The 26334-nt window shown below is 36.6% G+C and overlaps 1 protein-coding gene across 3 annotated transcripts in view; it reads right to left on the bottom strand.

The window, feature by feature from the left end:
- The window catches only part of RPAP2 (RNA polymerase II associated protein 2), a 48914-nt gene that overhangs the window by 21262 nt on the left and 1318 nt on the right, over nt 1-26334 (bottom strand). For all 3 annotated transcript variants that reach the window (XR_008438308.1, XR_008438307.1, XM_053984885.1), the window contains exons 3-11: nt 25825-25939; nt 25043-25141; nt 23911-23976; nt 22593-22681; nt 20362-20397; nt 18560-19496; nt 18154-18248; nt 15785-15865; nt 9635-9703 (exon numbers count right to left, since the gene is read on the bottom strand). Coding sequence is in view for 1 of the 3 variants with exons in the window: in XM_053984885.1 (XP_053840860.1) it covers nt 9635-9703; nt 15785-15865; nt 18154-18248; nt 18560-19496; nt 20362-20397; nt 22593-22681; nt 23911-23976; nt 25043-25141; nt 25825-25939 (1587 nt within the window). In the remaining 2 variants the exon portion in view is untranslated. The remainder of the gene's footprint in view (nt 1-9634; nt 9704-15784; nt 15866-18153; nt 18249-18559; nt 19497-20361; nt 20398-22592; nt 22682-23910; nt 23977-25042; nt 25142-25824; nt 25940-26334) is intronic.

Genomic DNA, 26334 nt, shown 5'->3' on the forward strand with positions numbered 1-26334 from the left:
GACTTAGTCATTTTTAAATGACTACCAAGACCGCCATCAACACAAATATTATACAGGTCTACCAAAAACCAATTACTTTGGCAATTATATGCAAAACAGCACTTCCAGATTTCATTAACAGTGGATTAGAAAGACCTTGAGCCAGGCAAGAAGCCTAAGGAAGCACCAAAACCATCTCAATAACATCTCATAAATAACAGATCAGACAAATCAATAACAGCTCATAAATATCCAGAGTTCTCTTCTACAAAGTGTAGCGGATCAGATTTTGTTTCACTATTTTGTACAACAGGTACTGCAGGATGATTTTCTCAAAAACCAATGGGGCATGGTACACGTCCATGTTACCGTACTCCAAAGATGACTCCAGTGTTAGCTCACAGACACAAAGCATTAGAACGTCTACAATACTGTGTGCCATTTAAAGCCCCAGCATTCATACAGGGATTTGTTCCACAAACTTTTAATTTAGCTTACTTATCAGCATAGTACTAAAGCAAAAAAAAAAAAAAAGTTCACAATATGAACCCAGAAGAAATCACTATCAGCTGTTTCTCCCTAACAAATCTAAGTTTCTTATGTACACATTTCAAGGACAGGCTTTGTTTAAAGAGCTCAATTTATTTGAAGCCTGTTTCCTGCTAACCAGCTGACAGCTCAAAGGTACTTCTCAGTTTGATAATTTATTCTCATTTCCCTCTCTTCTTTAACTTAGTCAAAATGTTAAATCTACTACATTTATTTTAAAATTGATCCTCTCATCCTTTTCAGTCTTCTTTTCCTTTTTATGTTCCACAAGGTGTTCCTGTGACACCTCAAATACTGGAATCTATACCACTGAAGTATCTGGATTACCCAGCTACATGAAATTAAGCACAGGTATAAGTCTCAGATTAAAGAATGCTAAAATGTAAGCTTTTGAGAACCTGAACCTCTTAAGTACTTTGTAAAACACACACCTTTGTGTGAATTATTGTGCACATACAGTAGAACAATTTCATATCTAAAAGATGCCTTTATAGTAAAATCTGATACATTTTATGTATCAATTAAACATTGTTTATCTCTCTCTATATATATCTATCTCCATTTTTGCACTTCATTATTCCACATATGGATACTCTTATCAATTCATTACCTTAGTGATATGTAAGTGGGAAAAAAAATTCAAAAGACAGAATAAAATATACTGACTTGCAGTAAGTTAGAACAGCTACAATGCAATATGCTTAGGTAAATAATGCCAATACTTGACTTTATAAAATGGTCTCACCTGTGCTCAGTTACTAGGGAAATGATGATCATAAAATTGATCATAGTTTAGCTTAACAACTTTTTAACATTGTAACTTGATTACAGTCCAGTATACAGATCAAGCACCTGTAATAATGCAGCTGAGTAAAGAGACATGCTAGGAACAGTCTTGTCAGAAGTTAAACATAACAACCTCAACACTTTTCTACTTACCTTTCCCAGTTTTGAAAAGAAATTCCAGTGCGGCTTTGGACCTCTCAAAATGAGGTTCTTAAAAATCCCTGAAAGTTAAGGATTCTTAAGCATCTTTTCCCAGAAATAACAGCACATAGTAGGTTTAAAAAAACAAACAAACCAAAACCAAAAAACCCCAAACCCTCTTCCTGGTTGTTTTATTTCCTAATCTACTACTGGCTTGATGATCTCCAGTAAATCACTTTTCTGCCCTTAATCTCAATCTTAGCAGCTCTACAGCAGAATAGCACTATTAACACTGATTTGTGAAAGTACACTGAACTAAACACATGCCTAAAACCAGCAGAATACGTGATGAGGTTTGGAATAAATATGAAGAGCCAGATAAATCTCAACTAGTCATTAACTTTTTAAAACCCCTAGTACCTCATCTCAGAAATACTGAATTTTATAATGAATTAATTAGATCTATTCAGTGTCTTCTTAAGATGTTTAGATGGACAGAGGGTAGAAGAGAGTGAAATGTGCATTTCTGTGGAACACAGGATGTAAGTGTGGTATGCATCAAAATGAAACATGCTCTAAAATGAAACAAGCCTCTAAACAACCAAGCATCTGCACTTTTTGCACTGATGCTGGTTTTGCACCTATAGTATGCAATTACACATATACACTTTGCAGTTTCTGCAATAAGCTTCCACATGCTGGTTGGTTATGTTTGCTACCAGCCAATTAAAGCACACTTTCCTGTGGGAGGAATGGGAAGAGACTGCTGCAGACATGATTGTTGTAGATGCTTTTTATTGTGCCAGGCAAAATTTTATGAAGATATGATTATGTTTACTTACACAACATTCTGCTTAACTGACTGGCTGCAGTCTTCTTATCCCCAGTATTTATTTTAATTATACACGTGTAAAAAGAGCCACCTGCCCTGATGCTAAATGCACTAGCTTGGATTGTCTGTAAATTCTGAGAGCTTTATCATAGCCCACTGTCTAGAGAAACACTTTATACATCATCTTTGGGTGATATGCATTTCCTTAATTCCTGCCTTCCCCAAAGAACCTTTTCTGTTTTCATAAATATGAAAGAAAAACATTTCAGAAAATACTGTACATTTTTGTACTGTTAACATCATACTTCAGAACTTAACTGCCAGACTGGATGAGTGCCACTGGGTGTCAGAATGTTTTTGTATCTCAAGAAGTAATGTGAGAAGTAATGAGAAGTACAAACTGCCTTTGCATTTGATTCCTGCAGTATCAGGACACAAAATCAAGTCTTCATCAGTGTACTGTCCACTATCAATTATCACATAAAAATAATTAGGCTCCTCTCTAAGTTAATCTTCTTCTCTCCCCTCCAAATTTTCATGCATCTGAGTAATTTTTAGTTTATGCCTCATCACTGTGGAATACTGTAGCACCACTAATATTCTCCAATATAACATTATTGATATGAAAAATAAAATGCATTTATTTCCCCCAACTGACATAGACAGTTGGGTCCTTAGGCAGGTCTGTGAAGCACTGCTAATCCAAGCATATTATAATAGCTCAATCATTCAAATAATATTTTCTAAGACTTAATACAATCATAAAGCAGCATTTTTAGGGCTTTCATGATTTTTAATCACCTTTAGGATTCTTCTTCCTTAAAAACCATTATACATGTCACAGAAAAAATATTGTCTATCATGTCAATCCTGACATTTTCAACAGCAATATGAAAAAGGAAAGTAGAATCTCTGGAATGAAATACTGCCTTTCTAGATACCCTTACTGTTTAGTGTTGTAAGGATTTCCAAAATCTGCATCAAGCACCATAAGAGAGGAATGATGAGATCTTCAAACAATACTGCTCTTTCACGGGGATTTTTAACAAAGTTTTTCTGTTATAGTGGTTCCAGAAGAGTTAAGGAACACAGTACTTCTATTTTGCGCACAATTTATTTCAGTGCTAAAGAAGAACAGGACATACCATTCAGCCTACTAGAGGTACCATTATGACTACGTGCATGGAACCAAACACATTAATCCAGAATCCATGCTAAGAACTCTGCTGGTACAAAATACCTGGGGGTCACATGGCAGGAAGCTATACTAACCTTTCCAGTCATGTGCATATCTACATTTTTTTGTTTGTTTGTTTCAGAAACAAGCCAAATTAACATGGATTTTTGTCTTACAGTGAAGTTTACTGTTAGTCAAAAACACTGCTTTATATCCTCACTAATGTCAACTGTTCTTTACAAAGTTAACTGAGATAAAACTTAAATGCTGAATATGTAAGATGCAAGTGTGTGCCAGTCATGTTTTTCTTTTAACAGAAGGGTAGTGTTTCATGATAAAACAATGTTTGCATTGAATGTATTAAGATTAATTATTCATGAGAAAGCAAGTATATTTTCATAGGGCCATAGCTGCAGGATTCAGTTGTAACATGAACATTTCAGTTTGCTCTGTGGATGAAGTTAAAATACAACAATAGTTTCTAAGCAACTATTCTGTGCCACTGTACTACTTATGACATGACTTCCAATAAGCAAAGCACTGATTATGGAAAGAGGAAAAACATGACATTATGAAAGAAATCTTCTAAAAGTATACCTTTTAAAGAAACAGAAATTTAAAACAGTTCTCTCTCTGGGCAATTTTTCCATCTGTTTGATCATAGTTGTGGCATAAAGTTCAACGGGACATGAACTCCACTGACCAGGTCAGCTCCCCCAGTGAGTCAACATGCTGAAGGAGCCTTCTGAAATCTGGCATGCTGCGTCAGAGCTTGAAACACAAGTGGCAACAACTCATTCACACAAAAGGCTAAAATGAAGTGTCAGAAGAAAGTACTTTTCCTACTATCATATTCTTAATTCACAAGTATATTTGGGATATAAGGTTGCCAACAGACTGAAGCAGATCACCCAAAATGATGTTTGACATAAAAGTATTTCTAGATTCTAATAAAAAGATTTGTCAGAACACCACCACGAAGGACAATTTAGAGCTGGTGATGCACTCTGCACACCAGCTCTGCTGGTTGTGCATGATGTGAGTCTGAATGCCCACACATACAGCTGCTGGGAACATGCAGATTTCTATCTCTGGGAGGGATTTCCAAGACACTTGGCAGACAGCCATGCCCCTGCTCTTCCCTTGCACTGGGCAGCAGAGCTGGCAGGTGCAGAGCTGACAGCTTTCTGAACCAACCCTCCTAACTCCATGCAGCAGGAGTCCAGGACACAGTGTGTGCTAAGGTTCCACTGCTGCTGATGAAACCAAGCTCCAGCACTGTAAAGAGGAACTAATGATCCTGCACTCAAGAGTTTGTGCTGGGCATACATGAAAGTTACACAGCACATCCAAATGCCCCATTTGGAAGGCTACTCATGAGAATACCAGCATGGAAAAGACTGCAGCTGTATGGGCTGCAATGAAATTCACGGTGTCACTTCCTGCAGAACATCACTGCAGCAACAGTGGGGGGTTTTTTGTTCCAGGATAAACACCTTCTTGGAAACTGTTAAGGTTTCTTCTATTTTCTCCCTTATGAAAGAAGAAGATATTGAATTAATTTTAAAGTTGGCACTGACTAATATCCCAATTAACAACACTGAAATCCCTCATGCTACTATTCTGTGTATGATTTCTAAATAGTACTGGAACATGCCAGAAAGAAATAAGATTATACTGATCATGTCCACAATATGCTAAATAAGCAGCTTCAAGTTTGCTTAGAAATTGCTGATAGGTAATCAAGCTCAAAAGACTTAAAAACTGCTTAACAGAAAATCTATTTGAATTCATGCCTACCAAATGACAGCCTAAAATTAAGAGAAAAATGGAAGAAGATATTTTTTAATGCATTAAGACAAATTTGCCTTTTCTGTATTTCACACAATAATATAACTCTACAGATAAACATGACACTATAACCACATTCAAATGCTTTTATAAAAAGACTCTTTGGATTCTTGATCCTGCAAACTCAGATCTGTTTCAAAATGGAAAACAATTATATTTCTAGGTTAATGATGAATGATTTTTGTCAGCTGAAACCTGGAACCCAACTTCCATCATCAGACATGCTAAATATCATCCACCTGACTTGTATGTGGTTTCTGTAGGAAAAAGAGTCACTCTGCAAGTCTGATTCATATCCTATATGTATTTGTACATTAGATTCATACATTTCAAACATTCACACACTTTTAGATAAGAACACAGCAGTGATATCAGAAACATCTAAATTCCTCTTAAAATGATTTAGAAATGTCAGTGCTGAGCATAGATGTGCTCTCGTGTGCAGAGGAGTAAAAACACATACTTGAACCCAAGATTCTCCAGTTCCTGAACTGTTATCTCCAAGAGAGTAAACCTCTAGAGTACATCTCCACATGACACATTTATCTAAAGTGGCTGCACACATATAATGACGGCTTTTGTTTAGTGATCATGGTCATTTTCAGTTTGTTTAAATACTGCAGCCAAATGCTTATAAACTAATCCCAGAACATTTTGAAATGCTTCAAAGCTTTTAGCGGGGAACCTCTTGCATAGGCTTTGCAGATGAAGCTGACCACAGTTCACTGGAACCAGCCAGCTCAGATAAGTAAGATGAAAGCAGACATTTCCTGAAAATATCTTGAAAGCTTTCCATTAGTCTGTGCCAGGGGTATACACTAAAAACAGAAAGTGCCCATGCTTGTATAGCAACCAATCCTCCCACTGCTTTCTCTATCCTTTCTTGAACTACTGTATTTATATCTATTTATCTGCTTCATTTGGTATCTTGCAAAGTTCTTTGGCAGAAAAAGATGCAACTTCTGCATTCTAGTTTACAATACATTATAAAGCAGTTATTACTACAACAAAAAATTCTATTTAACATACTAAACAATGTAACAGTAAGAAACCAAAATCAACCAGTGCCAAAATTACTACAAATTACAAATAAGTAATAAATTTGATGTACAGATAATTTTTAAGAGTCACCCACTCCACAACAGGCAAGAATACCACTGCTTGAACATAAAGCTCTGGCTGTCAAAGTGTACTCTAACAAGGTCAATTCAGCATTGCTGAATGTGCTATATTCATAGGAGTGCCTCAGGCTAGATTTTCAATAAAGGCAGAGACTGGCTGTGTTCATATTTTATACAATAATTTGATTGAATATAAACAACTGTTCACTAGGAACATGAAATACTCCACTATTCAAATTGCCAATATTTTATACTTTGAGACATGTCACACTGTCCTGTTCCAGGCACTTCATTTCAATGAATGAGAAGCCCATGTTTCTTTCATAGTCAGTAGACCCAAGGGCACATAAGTACTTTCAGCAGCTTTTCAAGGACCTACAGACTATGAAGTACACCTAGGGTCTAATTTAAGCACCAAAATTAGGCATTAATGATATCCATCACGGTGTATCCTGCAAAAGAGTTAGTATGCACACTCAAACAGAGGAGAACACAATCATATCATAATACACTAGAATTCAATACAGCCATAATGCTAACAGTTATTCTGTCCAGTACCTTACCACAAAAAGGTTTGGGGCACTCTGAAACTGCACTGTGAAGTTAAGTACAGCAAGTCCTCAGCACACACTAGCTATGTATGTTTGAGAAGGAAGTGGTGAGCCACAACATTAATGCACAAAATAGGTGCAAGCAAAGTCCAATAGTTGCTACTTGAAACAAAACAACCTTGCCCCCTTTCATACAAAACAAAAAATACCTGAAGTCTTAAATTTTATTGAGGTATACCTTGAAACCCATGCTCACTCTGCCTTCTTGCAATCCCTGCACCCTGGGATACCTGTAGTATGGTGTGGCACCCACCTGGAAAGAGCAAGCATACCCTCTACCAGGGTGCTGCTTATGCAGCTTTACTGCTTAGTGTTAGCAGTAAAATGGTCGTGGAATCAAGAGAAATGTGATTGATATGTCATATCCATGTCTGAAACCAGGTCAAGACCTGTGAATAAATATGAAAATGTGGCTGAAGCTACTAAAGACTCCCTCTGACTTGGACCCCACACAACTCTATGCTCTAAATAACAGCAGATGTGCTACCATGTGCATAATGTCTCAGTACAACTAAGGGAGAAGACTTAAAAAGGGTGTAATTCTTTTCATGAGAATTATTAGCAATACATGACAGGTTCCTTGGCAGACTGCAGGAGGTGAGAAAGGGCCTGAGTGAGGACCTGTGAGGGGTTGTCCATATCCTCAGTAGCCTTTCCCTGCACAGTCCTGGCAGGACTAAATACTCAAGCTTTTCCAAATAATTAAATGTTCTACTTTAATATTTCTGGAAATAATGTAACATGCATCATCTTATTAGAGGAATCTTAATACTCATTCTATCCCACCTACATTCTTCCACATTCTCTCCTAAGAGGCAGCTGAGAGAAGTTGTTAAAAATCTCAAGATCATGAGCTTGCAAGAACCTTACAATAAGAGAAATTAGCAGCTGTTTTATTTACGATTTCAGTGATATTATAAATAAAATCAAGTCTTTTTAATGATCAAATATAATTAATTCCTTTAGGAATGGACCTTTAGTAAGCAAAGGTAAAAAGAGACTTGCTTCTGTTATACTGACTGCCACCAGGACTTGTATAACATTTTAAAGCAGCTGTAAAACAATCATTACTTATGTTAAAATTTACAGCTCATCATATGCAGAGACAGTGACATATTTTAACTTCTGATCAAAAAGAGACACCATTTCCTTAGCTGTACAGAAACTACTTGAAAAATTCATAAGATCTGTTTCACAAATTACCAATTCAACCATATGAATATATAGTAAAAATGACAAAAGATTTGTTCTTATAGTTGATAAAAAATTTATGCCAAGGCATTCAAGTAAAGTTACTTTCTGTGTTCTGATTTAATGAATCATTTGAGCGGTATCTGGCTGGGTGACACAGATGTAAGGCTCGCTGAAGCCTGCTCTAATGCCTGCTGGTACCATCTTCCTTGGGACAGCAGAGCCAGAACAATGTGTCAGACTGAAGTAATATCAAGGAAAGTAAGTGCAGTGCTGGGCATGCCATGAGGCTGGCCCACAATACTTCCTGACCTGTGAATGTCTCTAAGTACCTCTCTGTCCTACAAGCTCCATGACCCAGGAGGCCCAAAAGAAGCAGCAGCAGCGCAGTCATGAACAGACTCGGAAATAAAGATTTTTGCAATCTCGTAATTCAAGTTCAAGACATACAAAGATTGGTTGATAGTTTAACCCTAATGGAAGGCAGAGCCTGACACTGTGAAGCCACCAGTGATTTCTTAAACATTTAACATTAGTTCACCTTTTGATGCAAATTTGTGTCTGTTTAACACAGACTGCAAAGTTTGTGTCTTTAACTTCAGAAATGTACATGAATTTGCAAAATACTAATTAAAGAACTCACTTGATGCATATGAATACAGCTTTTATAGATCATACCTCTGTGTAGAAGTTTACTGAGAGACATTGTAATACAATCAGGCTTCCCATTAGGGAAATCACTGTAAAGAATTTCATTCTACAGTAAGTAAAACAAAGCTAAGGAGGACTGTAGGCACTGCAGTACTTAACCAACAACGCTAAGCCTCATAAAAATAAAATACTGGGCTTGAGAGGAATTCTGCAAAAAGAGATTTCTTCCCTAAAGGAAGTTTGCTAGAATACTTATACCTATTTAGAAGCACACACATCTTTATAGAAATAATTTGAGTTTAATCATAAAAGTGAAAACTTTTATGAAATTACAAGTAAAAATGAGAAATGAAATGCCTAACAGTTATGCGAAATCCAAATAATACAATATACATGTCATTTTGTCCTAATGTCAGAGAGGGAAAGAATGTATATCAGAAGGAAATGGAAGAGGGTGAATTATAATCCTACTTCATCCTGCAAGGCCTCTTTGAAACCCCCTAAAGCCTAGCTTTTCTTTTTTTTTTTTTACCATAAATTTGTCCATTTATAACATTTGATGCAAGGGGGACAATTCTGTTTTTGTCAAGAAAATTTTGTTCATTTGCATGAAAGAAATATTTCTGTTGATTCCACAGTTAGTTCCATTAAGTCTTTCTTTTCTTTTACCTGAAAATTACATCTTGTTCCAACACACTAATAAGACAGTTGCACGTAAGAACATTTGACATTTAAAGGTACTTACACAGATAACAAAACAATAGCAATGAGAGTCCATTCAGGCATTTTGTGAATAATATTTCTGTTTGTTAACCTGAAAAATAATTTAAAAAACGTCAGTACATTTAGAAGTAAAAGTAAGCAGATTTTAACAGCTGATTTTTAAGTCTACCATTAATACACTGAGTTATAAAGAAGCAATTACAGCTGTATCTGAGCAATTCACCAGCTCTCAAGTTTCTGTCATCCTCTAAAAGAGGAATTGCAGAATTTCCAATGTTCTCTTTTATTTTATATGAAAGTGGGATGGGAAAACTGAACAGAAGTTCTTTCTTTTAAATTGCTCACAAATAGTCCTGGCTTCTGTGAGGGCCTAGCTCTCACTCAAACCCCTGGGAAATTCTCCAGAACTGCACATGAGTTTGTGAAAAGATGGACCTTCTTACACTTAGTTTCCCTCCTGTTGGCTTCAGATCCAGATTTGCTGTAAAACCTGATGTAGACACAGACTGAATTTTATAGGTGGCAGTGACAATTCTCTGATGATTCTTGTTTTTAAAATGGAAATCCAGAATTCTAACTTATGCAATGGGAGCCAGAGCAAATATAAGAGCAATATCAATATCAATGAAGTGTGAATAACGAACCACATGGGTGTTCAACTAAACTGCTGCCGCACTGGATACCAGCTGACTCCTTTGGCTGAACTGCCTAAAAAACTAGATCTGCTTTAAGTCAAGTACTAATCTGTGTTAAAACAATTAATCTGTGAGTTGCTGTCTCAATTTAGGCATGAGCCTTGGTATTCAAAACAAGCAATTTCATGGAAAAGTCACAGTCAAAAATGAAGCTGTGGCTATGCAGGCACTAAAAAGAGCCAGCAGAATTAACTGCATTCAGAAAGATGGCACCATCCAACAGATAAACTGAGTGTCTCCCTATGTTTGCTTCCTTCTTGCTTTCAGTTTCCCTTCCATGACCTTGTACAAATTCAGATCCAGAATGAAGATACCCGCCCTGTCATCATACCCACTCCTACAGGCACTGATGAAGATAGTTCATTTCCAGCAAGCTCCTACTTGGCAACAAATTCAAAGCCAGGGTTTTCTTCCTCAGTAAGATTACTTTAAAAAAAATTACTTTGGGCAAGTATATAGTTACCCAAAAAACCAAAAAAGGCTAAAATTTGAGAAAGCAGAACTATTTGTAGTTGCCATTGTTAAAATTCAAATTTTAGTAAATAATTCCCTAAAATTATTTTCAAAATGGTCATTAAAATGTAGTTATCAGTAAGATCATTTATAGTATTTGTCTGCATTTCTCTATTTCAGAAAGATATTAAAAATTAATTAAATAAATTTGTAATGAACAAAGCAATATTATCCCATTTTTCTCCTCAAATCTTCAAGTCTTCAAACCAGAATAATATACTGAAGCAATAATTACTCAAGTAGTGTAACAACAATCTGAATTTTGTTCAATTATGAAAGGAAAAACAATGTTTTGCAATACATGCAAAGGAATTGTCAGATCAAACCAGAACCAAGAGTTGTGGCAAAAACTGATTATATTTGTTATTAAAAGGTTCATTTTAGCAATCATTATTTGAAATAGCTAATGGATTTAGCTGGTGACAAAGTTTGTACCCAGTAAACTGTTACATTTTTCTGGCTATGGAATAAGAGATAAAACAAAGGCTGAACATCTTGACTCAACACTGATGACAGTGATAAACACTACCAAGAAATGCCTGATGGAATCATCCTGACAGGCAATTCATATGTAACATTCCAGTTAATCTGTTATGACGAGACATAATGAAAGAGACAGCTCCAAGCCACCTGGGGAAACTCTGTCTAACAGAGAAAGCAGCTTTATTTCAATGCTTTACAAGGAGTTATTATTGATTATAGCACAGGAAGGTGTCATTCTTGTACATAAACTGAGAGATGCAGTTATTTGTGTCAATTAACTCCTATTCAATGTTGGTATTGATTGGCAAGGTCTGAACACTAGTCATTGCCATCAATATGCTATTTCTGAAGGAGGCAGTCAAAAGACACAGATAAGCAGCAGGACACAGCAGTATGGATCTGCTGATGTACTACAGTCACTGCACTGAATGAACAGTCAGGCTTCTGCAGCTGAGTAACCTCTCAGTACAACACCTGTCCTAAAACACTTGTGCAGCTGGGAAAAAGCCAGTTCAGAGAGATCAGAGTAAAGCAAGCAACCTACAGGTGTGAAGCCTTAAATAATAAGGAGCAGTGGAAGGGCAGTCACTTTCAAACAAGCTCTGTGTCAACACCAAGGCCTCTGAAGAGCAAAGCTTTCTGAAAACAGGGAACTGCAGGGCCTCTGTAAAAATGGTTCATTAATTCTTTGTCTTGCCTCTAGCCAAAACTGTTACTTCAGAACAATCCATGAAAGAGGTCACTAGGTGTCTGTCCTAAAAATATAATGTGGAAATGTTAAAACCGTACAAAACTTTGTGATTTTAGTTTTGCAGTGAAATCTTTTCTGTTAAAGAATTTGGCCAAATTCTCCCTCACCAATCTAGAGAAAGAAAACAATATGCAACTTCCCAAAATGGAATGTGCCCACTTGGCCTGTGCAGGGCAGGATATGCAACCTAGGAAAGGTGGATGATCCCAGATAGCTGTGTGGGTTGCTTAGTTGCTGGTTTGTGGGTCTTGTGGTTCCCTCCAGCAAGACACGCTGCAGCCACCCAGCAGGACCCACGTGGTTTTCACACTGTGAGGGAGCCCGACTGAGCACGTGGATCCAAGTGGCAGAAGCTTCCAGGATAAGGGACTAAAGAGGAAGATGCATAAAAATTCCATCTCAAATGACCTCCTGATAACTGACTAGTGGCCAGCCTGCAAAGCAAGGGAACTCCAATGGGGAAATTGTAGGAATCCAGAGTAAATAAAAATAATAAACCCAGCATCTTTGCAAATGCAGCAGCCTCTCCTTCCTACATCCAGATTCCCAAGTATGGGCACATGTAACTGCAGTTCAAGGATCTGTCCATTCTGTAAATCTGCAAACTGACTTCATGGCATTAGGATGCAAAGTTGTGACTTTAGGGGCTCTCAGCTACCAGTATTTTTTCCAAAACTTGCACTAAGATGAGTGAAGTTTAACTAACCCAGGGCAGCACAGGCAAATACTGAAACATATATTGGTTTTTTTTAGGTTTCAACTAGACCAATTTAACCATAAAAGATAGCTTTTCTACCTCCTGGAAAACAGCAACATATTTACATACTGTAGTATCATCTAGTTTGATGACAACCAGCAAAAATAAGTTACCATTTAACTAATTAATTGAGAAGACATCATTAACATCCTGATACTCCCCTATTTCCACACAGAACTTTGTCTATGACCAAGTACTACTGATTGACTTGAAACCCAGAACTTAAAATTCCACTTAACAAGGGTAATAGGTAAAATAGGTATAAATAAGTGTATATACCAGACAACATATATTCATGATACATACTTAAAATCTAAAAGACTGCCTTGGACACATGAGAAAATCAAGTTGTAACAAGAAGTCTTGAACACATCTCACACCTGATTCATTGGTAGAGTTCAATGTCAATGATAAGCTCCATAATGGGAATTAAAATACAACCATAAAATACAGATGGAATCTTATTTTCAAAATGAAGTATTATGCCTTCAAAAAACCCAACCACACATTCAAATTTAATTTATCCTCAATTTATATATAAGAAGCTAATTTTCTCTTGATCTTTTAACAAAGTGCCTTTACACACTCTGGAGAATTATTTGAGATCTCAGTTTTCGTAACAAAAGCTTACAGGCACTGAGGGACTTTGTTTGGGAAGAGCTCTAACCATTCTAAAATGTCTCTTGAGATCTCTCTAGTGTGTTTCTTAGCAGTGGTGATTGAATAAATGCTGCCCAAAGGAGGCTGAACTGCAAGTGTTCCTTTAAAAACCAATGGAGCTGAAAATCGTTGTTGCTTAGTTCACCACATGCTCTTTTACCCTTCTTCAGCTAAGCTCTACTACAGCCATGTGTTTTATCTATTACCCTTTCTGGCAAGCTCTTCAGTCTGAAATATCTTCAGTACAAAAAGCAGGAAAGAGCATGAGCATTTATCAATGCTCCTCCATTGTCATTAAGCATTTGAACCACATTAACAAAGAAAGTAACAATTGAATTTCTATATCCTGTAAATACAAATACCGTTTAAAATTTATCCCAAGTCTTCCTGCCAAAGCAGTCAATCCAAAACTTAAGAGACTACTAATATTAAATAAACTTAAACCTACATACCAACTGGAGATTCAAATCTATGCCTTCATCTTAATATCCATAAACTAGCTCGTGTACCAACAGACCCTACCACACCAGTAATGCAAGACAGAAAAAGAGCCCAAAGGGTTTTTATTCTTCCCCATTTCCTGTATTTTTGTATTATTTTGCTATCAGTGACAATAAAACTCATTATTTTAAGATATACATTATATTAAGGCTTTTAATTTTATTGTATAGTGCCCACAAATATCTTTAACCACCCCCCACCCAGAATTCTGAATTTCTAAGCAGATCTTCACAGTAAGAGAACCCCAAGAAGTTGCTACCATTACCTTCAACTTAATTCCTAACAAAAACAACACAAAAATAAACTCACAAAGTGTTATCTAAGAGATCAAAACAGATTAGGGGAGCCCTTTTAATTATGATGAATTACTGCTGCATGAACCAGGTATTGGGTTAAAGTCCAAGTAAATTTGATTTGGTTTTATTCTATAAACCCACATGTGTGTATAGATACATACAATATACATGTATCTGTTTTAGAAGTTTTATTTTGGTTTCAAGTCTCATTTGCTATAAACCACTGAAAACTTTATATTCATGCCCCATTGTCTCTGAATAGCAAAAATAATTTAAAATAGAAGCTCTGTTTTTGAGAACTTCCAGGCCTTCTTAGATAATCAATCATAAAAAAGTAGTTTGAAAGACACCAAATGTAGTTTCTCCAGTTTTATCAATCCATAAGCTAAAGTGACTATTAAGCATTTAGACTGCAGAGCAATGAAACTGTTTTAAGACACAAAGATCTTACTCAAACAATAGGTATCTATACACTATATGCAAAAATATTTTCATTGGTTTCAGTGGTGTTGTTAAAATAAAAGGTGAGTCAGAACTTAAAAGACTGCAGTCACAGAAACAAATTCAAATAGTATAAATATTTTTATTTAAAAGAGATCATGCACAGCGTTACCAGAAAGGAAGAGAGAATCTTCCACAGTAAGAAATCTTGCACAGAGACATCTGTGTTTTGGTGGCATCCTTCCAGACATGGTGCAAATCATAAGAAATTGGGTAGAGCTGGGTTTCTATTCACCAAATCCCAGATTCCTTGTGGCAAATGCTACATGAATGAGTTTTGGAAAATTTACATGTAAAACTCATGCAGGTTGAGGATGTGGGAAGGACGTTTCAAGAGTGACAATGTACACAGTTAGCAACTGCTACTGCTCTTTTTCTGACAATACTTGAGGATGCAGGACACAATCTAGGTCCAGGTTATGAGAGTTGTCTCCCAAAGAAAACCTAAAAATGTTCAGAGAAGTTACCATTCTGTTTTCCCTCCTTCTTTATCTCACTGTTTCCAAATACTGTCTTTAGTCCTACTGACTGAAGCAGAAACTTCATCTGTGGTGATGAAAGTGCTCACTAGATCTACTTCCCTTTGAAATCAGGAACAAGACAGATCCAACTGACTGACTCTAAAAGTTAGTGGTAAAAATTATTAATCAGATTAAAACCATTTAGCACAGCTGCAGGGAGATAGAGCAAAAGAAAGGGACAGATCTCAGAAACTCACACTTAATAGGAGGTGACGAGGTAGCAGAACCTTTAAAAGACTCACCAGCATCCTCCAGAGACCACTGGCCTAGATTTTAAAAATCTACAAATACTCCTGGTGACCTAGCCACTGTCAGGAGCAGGGAAAGGGCTGACTTGTTAGTCCACAGGGAACATGACATTACCTACATGAACACACAGCAAGAGGAGGGCAAATCTGAAAAAGGGCCCTCTCTGTGCCCAAATCACAAATTCATTCAACAGCATGTTTAATTCATCAATTTATAAAAATCTCTAAGTAAAGACTAATACTCACCGGAAAGTTTTGACAAGATTTTTTAGCTCTGTGTAAACATCACCTGAAGCAATCTGAAGAGGGCCCAAAACTGCAGATAATCTAGAAGGCAAAAGACACCAGTCAATATACATTTTCCTCTCTTTCTCATTTCTTCTGAAGCAGGACTTCCACCAAAGCGTATCAAGGTTAGTAAAAAGGAAAAAAGATTGACTTCTGTGCAGCAGATCAGTCCTGTCCTGTAGTTTTCATTTCAGCTCTCTCTGTGTGCTGTTTGGGCCAACATCTTCACAACAGCTTGTTTTTAAAAATAAGAAGCTCTAGTTCTGTGTGAATGCGAAGATCTAAACATAGTTCTACAAACATATACTTACTATTTTCACCTTTCAGTTCTGAAAAAGTACTCTTACAATTATGAGGATAAGAACTACAGGCCTTACACATTTTTTGAAGATTTATATTTACCTGGCTCAAAAATAACAATACAAAAGGAAACTGCAAGTCTAAATGAGGTATTCACACATAATATACCTGCTAACCTCAGACTCACACAGATGCAACAGAAATGTCAGTCCACTGTGAGCTTGACAATTGAAATCTAGTTACCAGATAACTTCAAAAGAGAGAATAAGACAGGTTTCCTCCTTACTTATCTGTGCATAAAAAGGATAGACCACACAAACTGCATATACTCTTTAACTAGCTATCAGGATTCCCAAATGATGGAAATAATATCCTTTGTTTTTCACATTTAGGATTAAACTTTTGCCTCTATTTACTCGATAAATAGTTACAATTCTCTTGCATTTGAATATCCAGTGATTTGCTTTTATATGCACTTAACCCATACTACATCAGTATTCTGGAAGACTGCATGTTTTACAAAAACTGAACACAAGGATTCTTATGATGCTGGGCATATTCCTTGCTTTATCACAATAAAAATGATCTCTTGATTGTGACAGAACAACTGCATCAGCTCAGGAAGTTTAAAACTGTAAATCGACATTTACAGACAAGACACTTGGGGGATGGTGTAATTCCATGTTTGTGGCCTATCCACATGATGCAGGTAGAGAAAAACAGAAAGGATTTTCTTTTTATTTTGGCAGGGATGAGGCGGTTGGTTGTAAGGTTTTTAAGTTAAAAAAAAGGCTTCTGGAATGTGGGAACTCAGGACATCCCTCTGGCTGCCCTGGCTGTCTCGAGACCCTGGCAGGGGGCTTGGAGACCTTGGCACGAAGTCAAAAACACCTCTGGCTTCGATTTTAGTCTCTGGAAAAAACTGTCAACTTTGTGTGAAGATTTACAGGTCACAAGAGTCTGAGTTAATGTAACACAGGATGAAAAAGTAGAATTTTGGGGTTTTTAGAATGGGGTTCAGGAGGCAAGATGGAGGAATTTGGGTGCGTCTTGTCCTTCTTCTCCTTCTTCTTGTCCTTCATCTTTCACTGTGATGGTGACACTTTTTATTGGTTTAGAGTAGAATGTGACGACCAACTTGCTAGACAGAGCTTAGCAGGTCAGGGAAAGAACGTGATAAATAAGAGAAAATAAACAACCTTGAGCAGCAAAACCGACGCATCTAGACTTCTTCTTTGGCTCCGGGGCTGGGAGGAAAAGACTTTTTACGATCTGGGGGTCATCTTGACCAGAGAACCCCGAGACTGCAAAACCTAGTTTGGCTAGGTAACACAAACTACAATGACAGAAAAGTAAATATCCCTACCAAAAACAACAGAATCATGACCTTCAAATACTCATTTATCTGCACTGCCTTGACAATGAGAATATTTTCAAGGTCCTCTCAACTTTGACAATTTAGTAATTCTAACAGCTACATCAGAAATGCCTTAATCTCTTTTGTGTGACTCCAAAGCCCTTTTATGTGTGTGAAGAAGGTCTGATGTTTGGAAAGTTTTAAGATCCAATTCTGAGGGCCTTTAGTGGTTATAGCTAGGGGCATACTGATACCAGCCATCCAAACATGCATTAGAAACTCTCTCTTTGTAAGACCTATGCTTAAACAATTACAATGATTTGCTTACAAGTAACAATATGCTTAATGTACAAGACAAATATCTGAACTCCTCTCAATTTCAAGTTTTTCTTAATGTACAAGACAAATATTTGAACTCCTCTCAATTTCAAGTTTTTCAGTCTAAACTTAAGCAGTTAGCACCTACAAACTTTGCAAACTGGCACCTGCAACTGCACTACAGCTGACTGTTGCAGAAATAAGTAAGTCCTTTAGGGCAATAATGGGCTTAAGTTATGACTAGGGCCACCTAGAAAGAGCCAGACCCATCCTTGGATGTGTTTGTTACTTAAAACAATGATAAAGGAGCACCAACTTCAGACTGACATTCACCGAAGTAAAGGGTACTTACACTTTTCTCAGTTTTTCAAGGACGATTCGCTTCCTAATCTGCATTTGTGCATTTGAATCAACAAGTGGGAAGGTGAGATCTTCCTGTTGATCATCCTGTATTAGACAAGAAACTTTAACAGCTATAACCTAGTGTTTAACTGAGGTCAGTACATCAAGAAAGTCACAAATAATCAATAAATATTTAAACATTAAATAACTCTTATCTATGAAAAAAACCAACCCCAAACTACTTTTTAATGGGCAGACACTTGCATAATCTGATGCAACATATAGTATGCAGCTAACGGAATTTTCTTTTTCTCCATTTGAGATATTTATCCACTTATGATAGAAACAAAGTACTAATTCTTTGAAGGTCTATTCAGGCTTCATACAACCTCCACACTGTTACACCAGACACTTACTTTGTCTTTGCTTGGATGTTCCCCTGCTTGTGCTTGTGTCGCTGCCTCTTCAGCCAAGATGCACCTTCCTTTATAGAACTCTTTTACTCGGAGTTCTAGGAACTCTGTTTCTTCTTTTAACCTTTCATAACTAGGCACAGGCTTAACTATTCCACCTGAGCTTGTGAAAGGTAAAGAGTAGTTCAAACTGTTTTCAGACTCCCCTACACCAACAGTGTTGAGATCATCAGGTGTATCTAAGTCATCCTCATCAAGTTCTTCAGTCTCCTGGTTGACAGATGCTATGCACTCTGATGAGCACAAAGAAGTATAGTTTGGGCCATAGAGAAATTTTAAAGTTTCCTCAGTTCTCCATTCCATAAGTGTTTGCCTAAGCACTTCTAGTAAACTGCCTTTGGAATTAACTGGATGCCTCAGTTCAGGGTTTTTATGTTCTGTTGACTTAGCTAGTGTTCTTTTAAGATGTTCTGCTCCTCTTTTGCTCACACCTAGAAAAACTATCTGTGATCCACATGTATTTTCAAAGATTTCTGAAGCACTTGATGTCCCAGAAGCAGTATTGTCTGAAGGTGGTGCAGTTACTTCATTATGAACAGAGAAAGCATGTCTTTCTTCCTGAGTGTCTAATTTACAATGAGATAGCTGTTCAGTGGCTTCTACTACATCTGCATCTTCAGTTTTAGGGCTGGTATGGACTTCCTGAGCATGCTTCTTTTTGAGGATGCTTTTTCTGTGCAATTGCTGTGTAAAACTGGCTGAAGTTGACTGACTTCCTGGTAGGACAGAAGAAATAAATCCTTGTTCAGTATCAGTACTGCTGTCACTGGCTGTGTCATGAGAACCAGATTCACATGGATCTGAAGATATCCTAGGATTTTCAATGTCAGATGCTTTAATTACTTCATCACGGAGTTTCACCTCTTCTCCAGACCGTCCACTACAATAAAAAACACAAGTCATCAGTGAAATAAGAAATGGCTTTTATCTGCAATAGCTTTTCATTCTCATGTAAGAAAGATAAACAAAGCACTTTCCCCCTTATAGCAGAAGTGTAATTTTTTACTTTAAGAATCATTAAGTATTCTTCTAAAAGTCTTCTTGAACTCTAAGAGTTGTACTATTCTATAATCAAAATGACAAGTATAGAGACTATTTAGAGAAGTGAGTTCTCAGCTGATGATTGTTAGTTAGAAAAGAATGGTATAAACAAGATATTATTAAAGACCGCAGAACAATGTCAGACTTAGCATCATGAATAGTGCCATTTTAAAATTAAGACAGGCATGTTAGCATATATAGGAATACAGTACTCTTAAATCAGGGGGACAGCTGAGCTGTTTCAGCATATATAAGTTTGCCACCTAATGGCAACACGTTGGAAAGAAAACAAACAGAAAGTTGCACAAGGCACAGCGAGGTACAGCAAGATGACAGAGTAGCGTGATTTCATTTTGGCTCATATAGACCTTTTAAATTAAGAAGTACAGAAGCTTTCATCACATATAATTGGCACAATTTTCTTTATAAAGAATAAATGGCATAAAATATTCAAAGTACAAACAGTGTATTTGTTTCAGATTTCAACAGGCTCAATTAAGACACACAATCCAAGAGCAGCTGTACAGTAAATCATACAGATCAAATTTGCTGGGTTAGAATCACAAAGGAAAAAACCTTTGCATAGGTTCTGGTAAGGTCTTTTTTATAACACAACAAATCAAAGATTCCCTTTGCGTCTGCTATGATGCTAAAATTTCTAGCTATAAGTGCATCTAACAACAAAAAGAAATTGTTCAGTGTACCTCCGTCCCTCCTTCAGCAGCTCTATGTCTGGTGGTCTGGAAAAAGAAGACAGAATGAACACTTTCCTGCTAAATTTATTCTCTTGAAATACACATAAATACTAAAAGAATTGAGTTTGGAAGGGACATCTGAGGATCATCTAGTCCAACACCTCTGTTCAAAGCAAAGCTAGCAAGAGCAGGTTTGTGCATGTGTTCAGGGAGCGTGACTCGTGTGCCTGCAGCACAAGGCTGTTACAGTGAACAATTTAACAGAGCCACAAAGTCACACAAAGGTTTGTCAGAAAGGACCTCTGGAAGGCTCTAGTCTGATCTCCTGCCTGAAATGCAACTGTCACCAGCACTAGGTTAGGTCAGCCAAAAATTCATGAAGTTGAAATCTTGAAAACCTCCAAACATGGAGATTTCAAAATATTGCTGAGTATCCTGTTTCATTCCACCATAACCTTAGTACAATATTTTTCCAAATGTCCAACCTGAACCATTCATGTGATTATCTGTGGCCATCAACCAAGAATAGTTTGGCTTTGTAATATTTCTAAGTTTTTTCAGCTAGTTTTACACTGCTTTCAGATCACCCTTTGGTCTCTTCTTCAAACAAGTCAACATGCCAAGATCCTCATAGATCATAAGGTTCCTATAGTAAAGACAATTCTGGGCTGTTTACAGGAAAATGTACCAATCAATGTAAAAAATATGAATAGTCACGATTTTTTGCTTATTTTAAATTTTACTTTATTAAAAATTAGGCTATCAAGTTATATTTTTTTAAAAATATAACTTTTTAAAAAACCTGTTTTCAAAGGTTTCCAGAAACTAAAAGTATTACTAAACAAATTCTGATGAGTTTCCTTCCAAAGCCGTACTTGCAATTAATCTCCTTCAGTTATGAGGCAGCATGACAGTCCTATTCCTCTTATCCAATACCAAATGTTAAAAATCTCACATATCCTATGACTGAAAGAAAACCTTTTAAACAAGCACTAAATGCAAGTCAGTGTACTAACACCTTTCTGTATGTAAAAGACCCTGTAGGAAAGCTGTGCCACTCATATCAATAAACTGAATTTGGAAACTAAAGGTGATAACAGAGTGATTTAAATTACTAGCGCCATATAATTCTTCTTCGGAGTTTTAAGTGGAGGGTGCAGTCTTTTCTGTCAAAGGAATTTCAAATATTCTAGCATGTCAGTGTGTATCAGTGTGTGTACATGTATGTGGTTGTGCAAAGAGGTGTAGCTAGCCAAGAACTGTCTGGAAGTTTGTTTGTTTATTTGTTGAAAATACTGCCTCCCCACCACCACCCAGAATAAATAATTACCTATGTCAGGCATAAAAGAACAATACACTTTTCATGTGAAGAATAAAGGGAGATTTTAGAAACACTTTTCTTAAAGACACCAAAACAATACCTCAAAAGCACTGGTAAACTTAAACTTTTAATGATGAATCTAGTTTTACCTACTAGAATACCTCAGATCTGATGAGGCTGCTCTAAAGCTCTTCTCTCACTGATCATATATTTCATATGACACATATAACTCCAGCTAGTTTCTTTTGTTGAAACCCAGGAGACTATGAGAAGTAGTGTCTTAGAGAATGAAAGCTGAGTAAATTTGCTGAACATTCTCTATGCCAGTCTTTGTTGTTCAACAGTGACACCCATTGGCTCCACTGATTATTTGCAAGCCCGTGTTTCCTCAGATGGGAACATGGACTGAATACACTGTTCCAAAATGTGTACTGCAGGAAGAACAAGAAATGGGCAATCAGAAATTTAGATTGGATATAAAACCTCTTCATGTTATAGACTGCTTTCAGATGCAAGCATTCATTGTCTAAGCTTAAAATCAATGCTAAGTGCTATGCTAAAATTAGAAAATCTCTTGTAAGAGAATAAGATTATTCCAACCTGTTTTTAAAATTCAGTCCTAGTCAGTCCATTTTAAAGTTAATAGGCATTAACTATTATTTCTGACGAGTCTGCCCTCTAAACTAACATGGTCACGTCTGCTAAGTAGATGAGAGTAGTACTGAACCATGCCAATTACTGTAATCCATATAGCTACAACACTTTTAAAACAAACACCATGCTAAGCTAACATATTAACATCAGCTACCTCTGCTTCAACCAAATCATTTTGATGTGCTGCAGCTCTTAATTACCATTGCAGATGCATAGAGAAATAATATTCTCAAATGGTGTAATGAGTGTATAGGATTATACTTACTTTTCTTCTTCTCTCATCCACACTGGACTTTTGGAAATTTGAGCTTCAAAATATTTAGATGCTCTATAGCAAAAGTTGCTGCAAAAGCACTGGCAATGAGAGAAAGCAAGAAAACACAACTAGAGGCCAACTTTAATACACAGAAAGGCACAAAAGTAATTTATTTTAATGCCTGTAAAATTAAGTACCAATAAATGTTTCTTTTCAAGCCTATGGGCAGGCTTCTAGTTCACCTGAGAAACCCAGCCTATCAAATAGGTCTATCCCATTCTGCACAAACCACATTTAGCTGCTTCTTTCCTCCCCATTTTTCTGCTTTCTGCACTTTTATTACACACTGAAAAGCAAACCAGTGTTGGATTCTATATGATAATAATTTAAAAAAACCCCAACAAATCAAACTGTTCAAAGAGGAACCCAATATGCTGTTCATACAGTTTGAAAGACATACAATAAAATTCAGATGTTTAATAATGAAAATTTTGGTTAGCAACAGAACCCGATATTTTGTAATACTTAGAACAACACCTAAAAATCTGCAGCATCTTTGAAAAATTGACCTGCAAACTTGCATCACAAGGGAAGAACACAAAGCATCCCACTTCTTGCTGGAGTCTTGCCTGATTGCTCATGAAAGCAATTATTAAAATTTTGTGTATCCCAGAGTTTTAATCAGAGGAAAGGAATGCATACTAGTGACACTGAAGAAATTTGTTCTGTAACTGGAAACATTTATGTTACAATTTAGTGCCTACATGCCTGTAGGTGACTGTGTATCTTGTGAAATAGCAAAGATTACTTTTATGCAACCACACGTGAATATGCTTCCAGAAAGAAACATTTTGTGAAGAGTTAAGTTTTAAGTTGAAAAGTCCTCAAAAGAGAAATCTAAATGTTCCCCAGAAAAGAACACTAAGGGATATGTAAGATACAACTTGTACTACATTACTGCAGACTTTAGCAATTGAAAAGGATGTGCACTTTAACCCTGCTAAAGCTCACTGACTATGCTGGAGCAAAACAAAGAACATTTCTTCACAAATGCCTGTAACAGATCAGCTGTGCCACATTCAAACAGCTATCCAAGTAAAACTTTCCATCTTATGTTTAAACTTAGAAAACACATGTATTTTGTCTCACCAAAGGTATCATCTAGGAAGTGAAATGCACAGAAACTTTCAACAGTTTGTGAAAATTATTTTCGTAAGAACCAAACGTATTTGCCTCTGAATCAAGCCACTATATGAATGCTGTTAAAAAATGCATTTCTGATGTTGCCACCATTAAACACATTCTAGAAATACACTTGTTACCATACCTTTCTTTCAGTGATATCATAAACTCTGTTCGTTTTTGTTGAAATTCTGTACTTCTGCTTTGGCACCTAAAATAATATAGTTTAATCAGCAAGACTCCGAGTTCCATCATGACTACAGAGAAAACTTCATTCTTAATTCACGTATTTGGGTATGTGCAATATATTGTAGTTAACAGAATTGCATATTACAACCACCTTTTCTCTCAATTCTTCTCATGTTGCACTTTCTCAGATGTAAGAATGGCAGTTTATCTTTAATCATATACATCTCATTAATCAGCAAAAGGTAGGTCCACAGCTACCTATAAAAAAAACAGTGCTGAACAAAAAACAATGGGCCTGCCATGGCAGAAGCTTTCCTCATGAGTAAGTGCTGAGCAATTACAGACAGGTCCTTCCTTAATCCAGATCTATTTATAAGCATATGAGACTGAACTGTCAGACCCCTACCACTACCCAGACAAACCCAGATGAACTTATGCAAACTGTAACAGTTTTGAAATGAACACCTGTGCAAATAGATTAAGTCCAAAACAGTAAATTGTTCTGTACATGAGTAGAATGTCTTCAGATGTGTTCATGTGTAGCACTGGTATTACATCACAGGTTATCTAACTGACCTCTGGGTCCTGCTTAAGCCCTCACGCATCATACCTAAAGAGGGGTGACTTTCATTTGACACAGTTGACATACATTTTCATAGCAGATATATATGCATTCACATAATAATATCCCTGCATTGTATTGTTTTGCATTGTTTTTTCACTTTAATCCTTCTCATAGACATCTGCTGCTACACTGAGAGAAGAACAAGATTTCAAAGTTTTTCCATTCACAAACGAAGGCCATGAAGCCACCACTTGTTCATCTTTATCCCTGTCAGAACAGATACATGGATTGTGATTCTGATCATACAGTAACTGATTCTGTCATACAAGAACTGCTGTCTACTGATCAAATTTCACCTTTCACTTCAGAAGGATTATACTGAAATGGAATTACATAATGTCTGGCTCCTTACTTGACAGTAATATGTGCTTAATATTCTAAGTTTAAAATTGAAAAGAAATGCAAGACAATAAAAATTGTGAAAGGATTCCTTTGATAACAGCATTAAGGAAAAGCAACTTACATTTTCCAGTCTCTTCTGACATAGAGGATAACCACACAGTTTGATGATAGATCGCTCATCAACAACGTCTTTGTAGTGAGATGGAGTAATACTTTTTCCCTAAAATGACAAGAAAATAGTTCAACAACAGATACTGGAAAGCTTACCAGTTTTTGTACTCAAAACATCTCTTAAGCATATAAATATCTTAAATATTATAACAGCTATCTATTAAGTTTAATAAACAACATTGAGAACCTACACAGTAGAAAAGGTAAAAGGGTAAAGAGAGAAGGAAAACAGACCTGGGCATTTATTTTTTACATATACAAAACCTGCATAGTTTTGCCTCTAGTGTGGCACCTATTTCTGTAATTTCCCTCTATTTATGTGTTTTGTACACCTATTAATCAGCCTATTTACAACCTTAACAAGAGTAATCATCACACCATTGCAGCAAAACTCTGCTGCCAGATAACTGTGGTGCTTTATAGAGACTTTGTGTAGATTTACAGACGGTATGATGCAAACCTAACTTTTTACAGTTGATCTGTCAGTCCAGAACCAAAGGGGTATCAACAAAGGCTGTGAAAAAAGAGTGAGGATTCATTAATCTACACAGTCCTGCAAAACTAGGGCATGTTTTCACTGCAGAACCCTTAAAAATATGGAAACTGTTATCAGAGCTGGTACAAGAGGGAATCAATGGTTTGGCTATTTTAAACTGCAGCAAATGGTTCCAAAAACTGGTAAAAAAATACCACACTAAGATACAAAACAGTAGAAAAACTTGCAGCACCTACACAATTTAGAAGGAACTCTTCAGTAATGTCCTCTTCCAGGAGCTGCTCAACAATAGACAATGCTTTTTTCTCACATTCAATCTTGTTTCTCAGTGCAGCCTCCAGAGCTGCTTTCCTGTAACAGAACAGACACTGAATGATACAGAGGGCAGACTTCCATAAACAATTTTCCAATAGTATTTTAATCTTTTTTTCTGAAATACATCTTACATTTTTCTGTATCACACCTTGTTGGCCAAGCAAAGCAACAAGTAACTGGACTAGTATTTCTGTTACAACTACAAAGGGTTATGTATTTTATATTGATTTGCTTTATTTGCTGGTCAAGAAAAGTATTGACTCTCACTGTACTGCAATACACTCCACAAATTTTCTTGCAAGAGGGAAATCCAGAACTGGCTGGACAAAGAACCTGGGACAATTTATGCAGTGTTGTCAGGAAAAAAGGAACTGTGTAAGACATGAAGAATGGGAAAAAAAAAAAGAACTAGGACATGGCTTGAGTGTGAG

This window comes from Vidua macroura, chromosome 9 (assembly GCF_024509145.1).
Source record: "Vidua macroura isolate BioBank_ID:100142 chromosome 9, ASM2450914v1, whole genome shotgun sequence".
Lineage (NCBI taxonomy): Eukaryota > Metazoa > Chordata > Aves > Passeriformes > Viduidae > Vidua > Vidua macroura.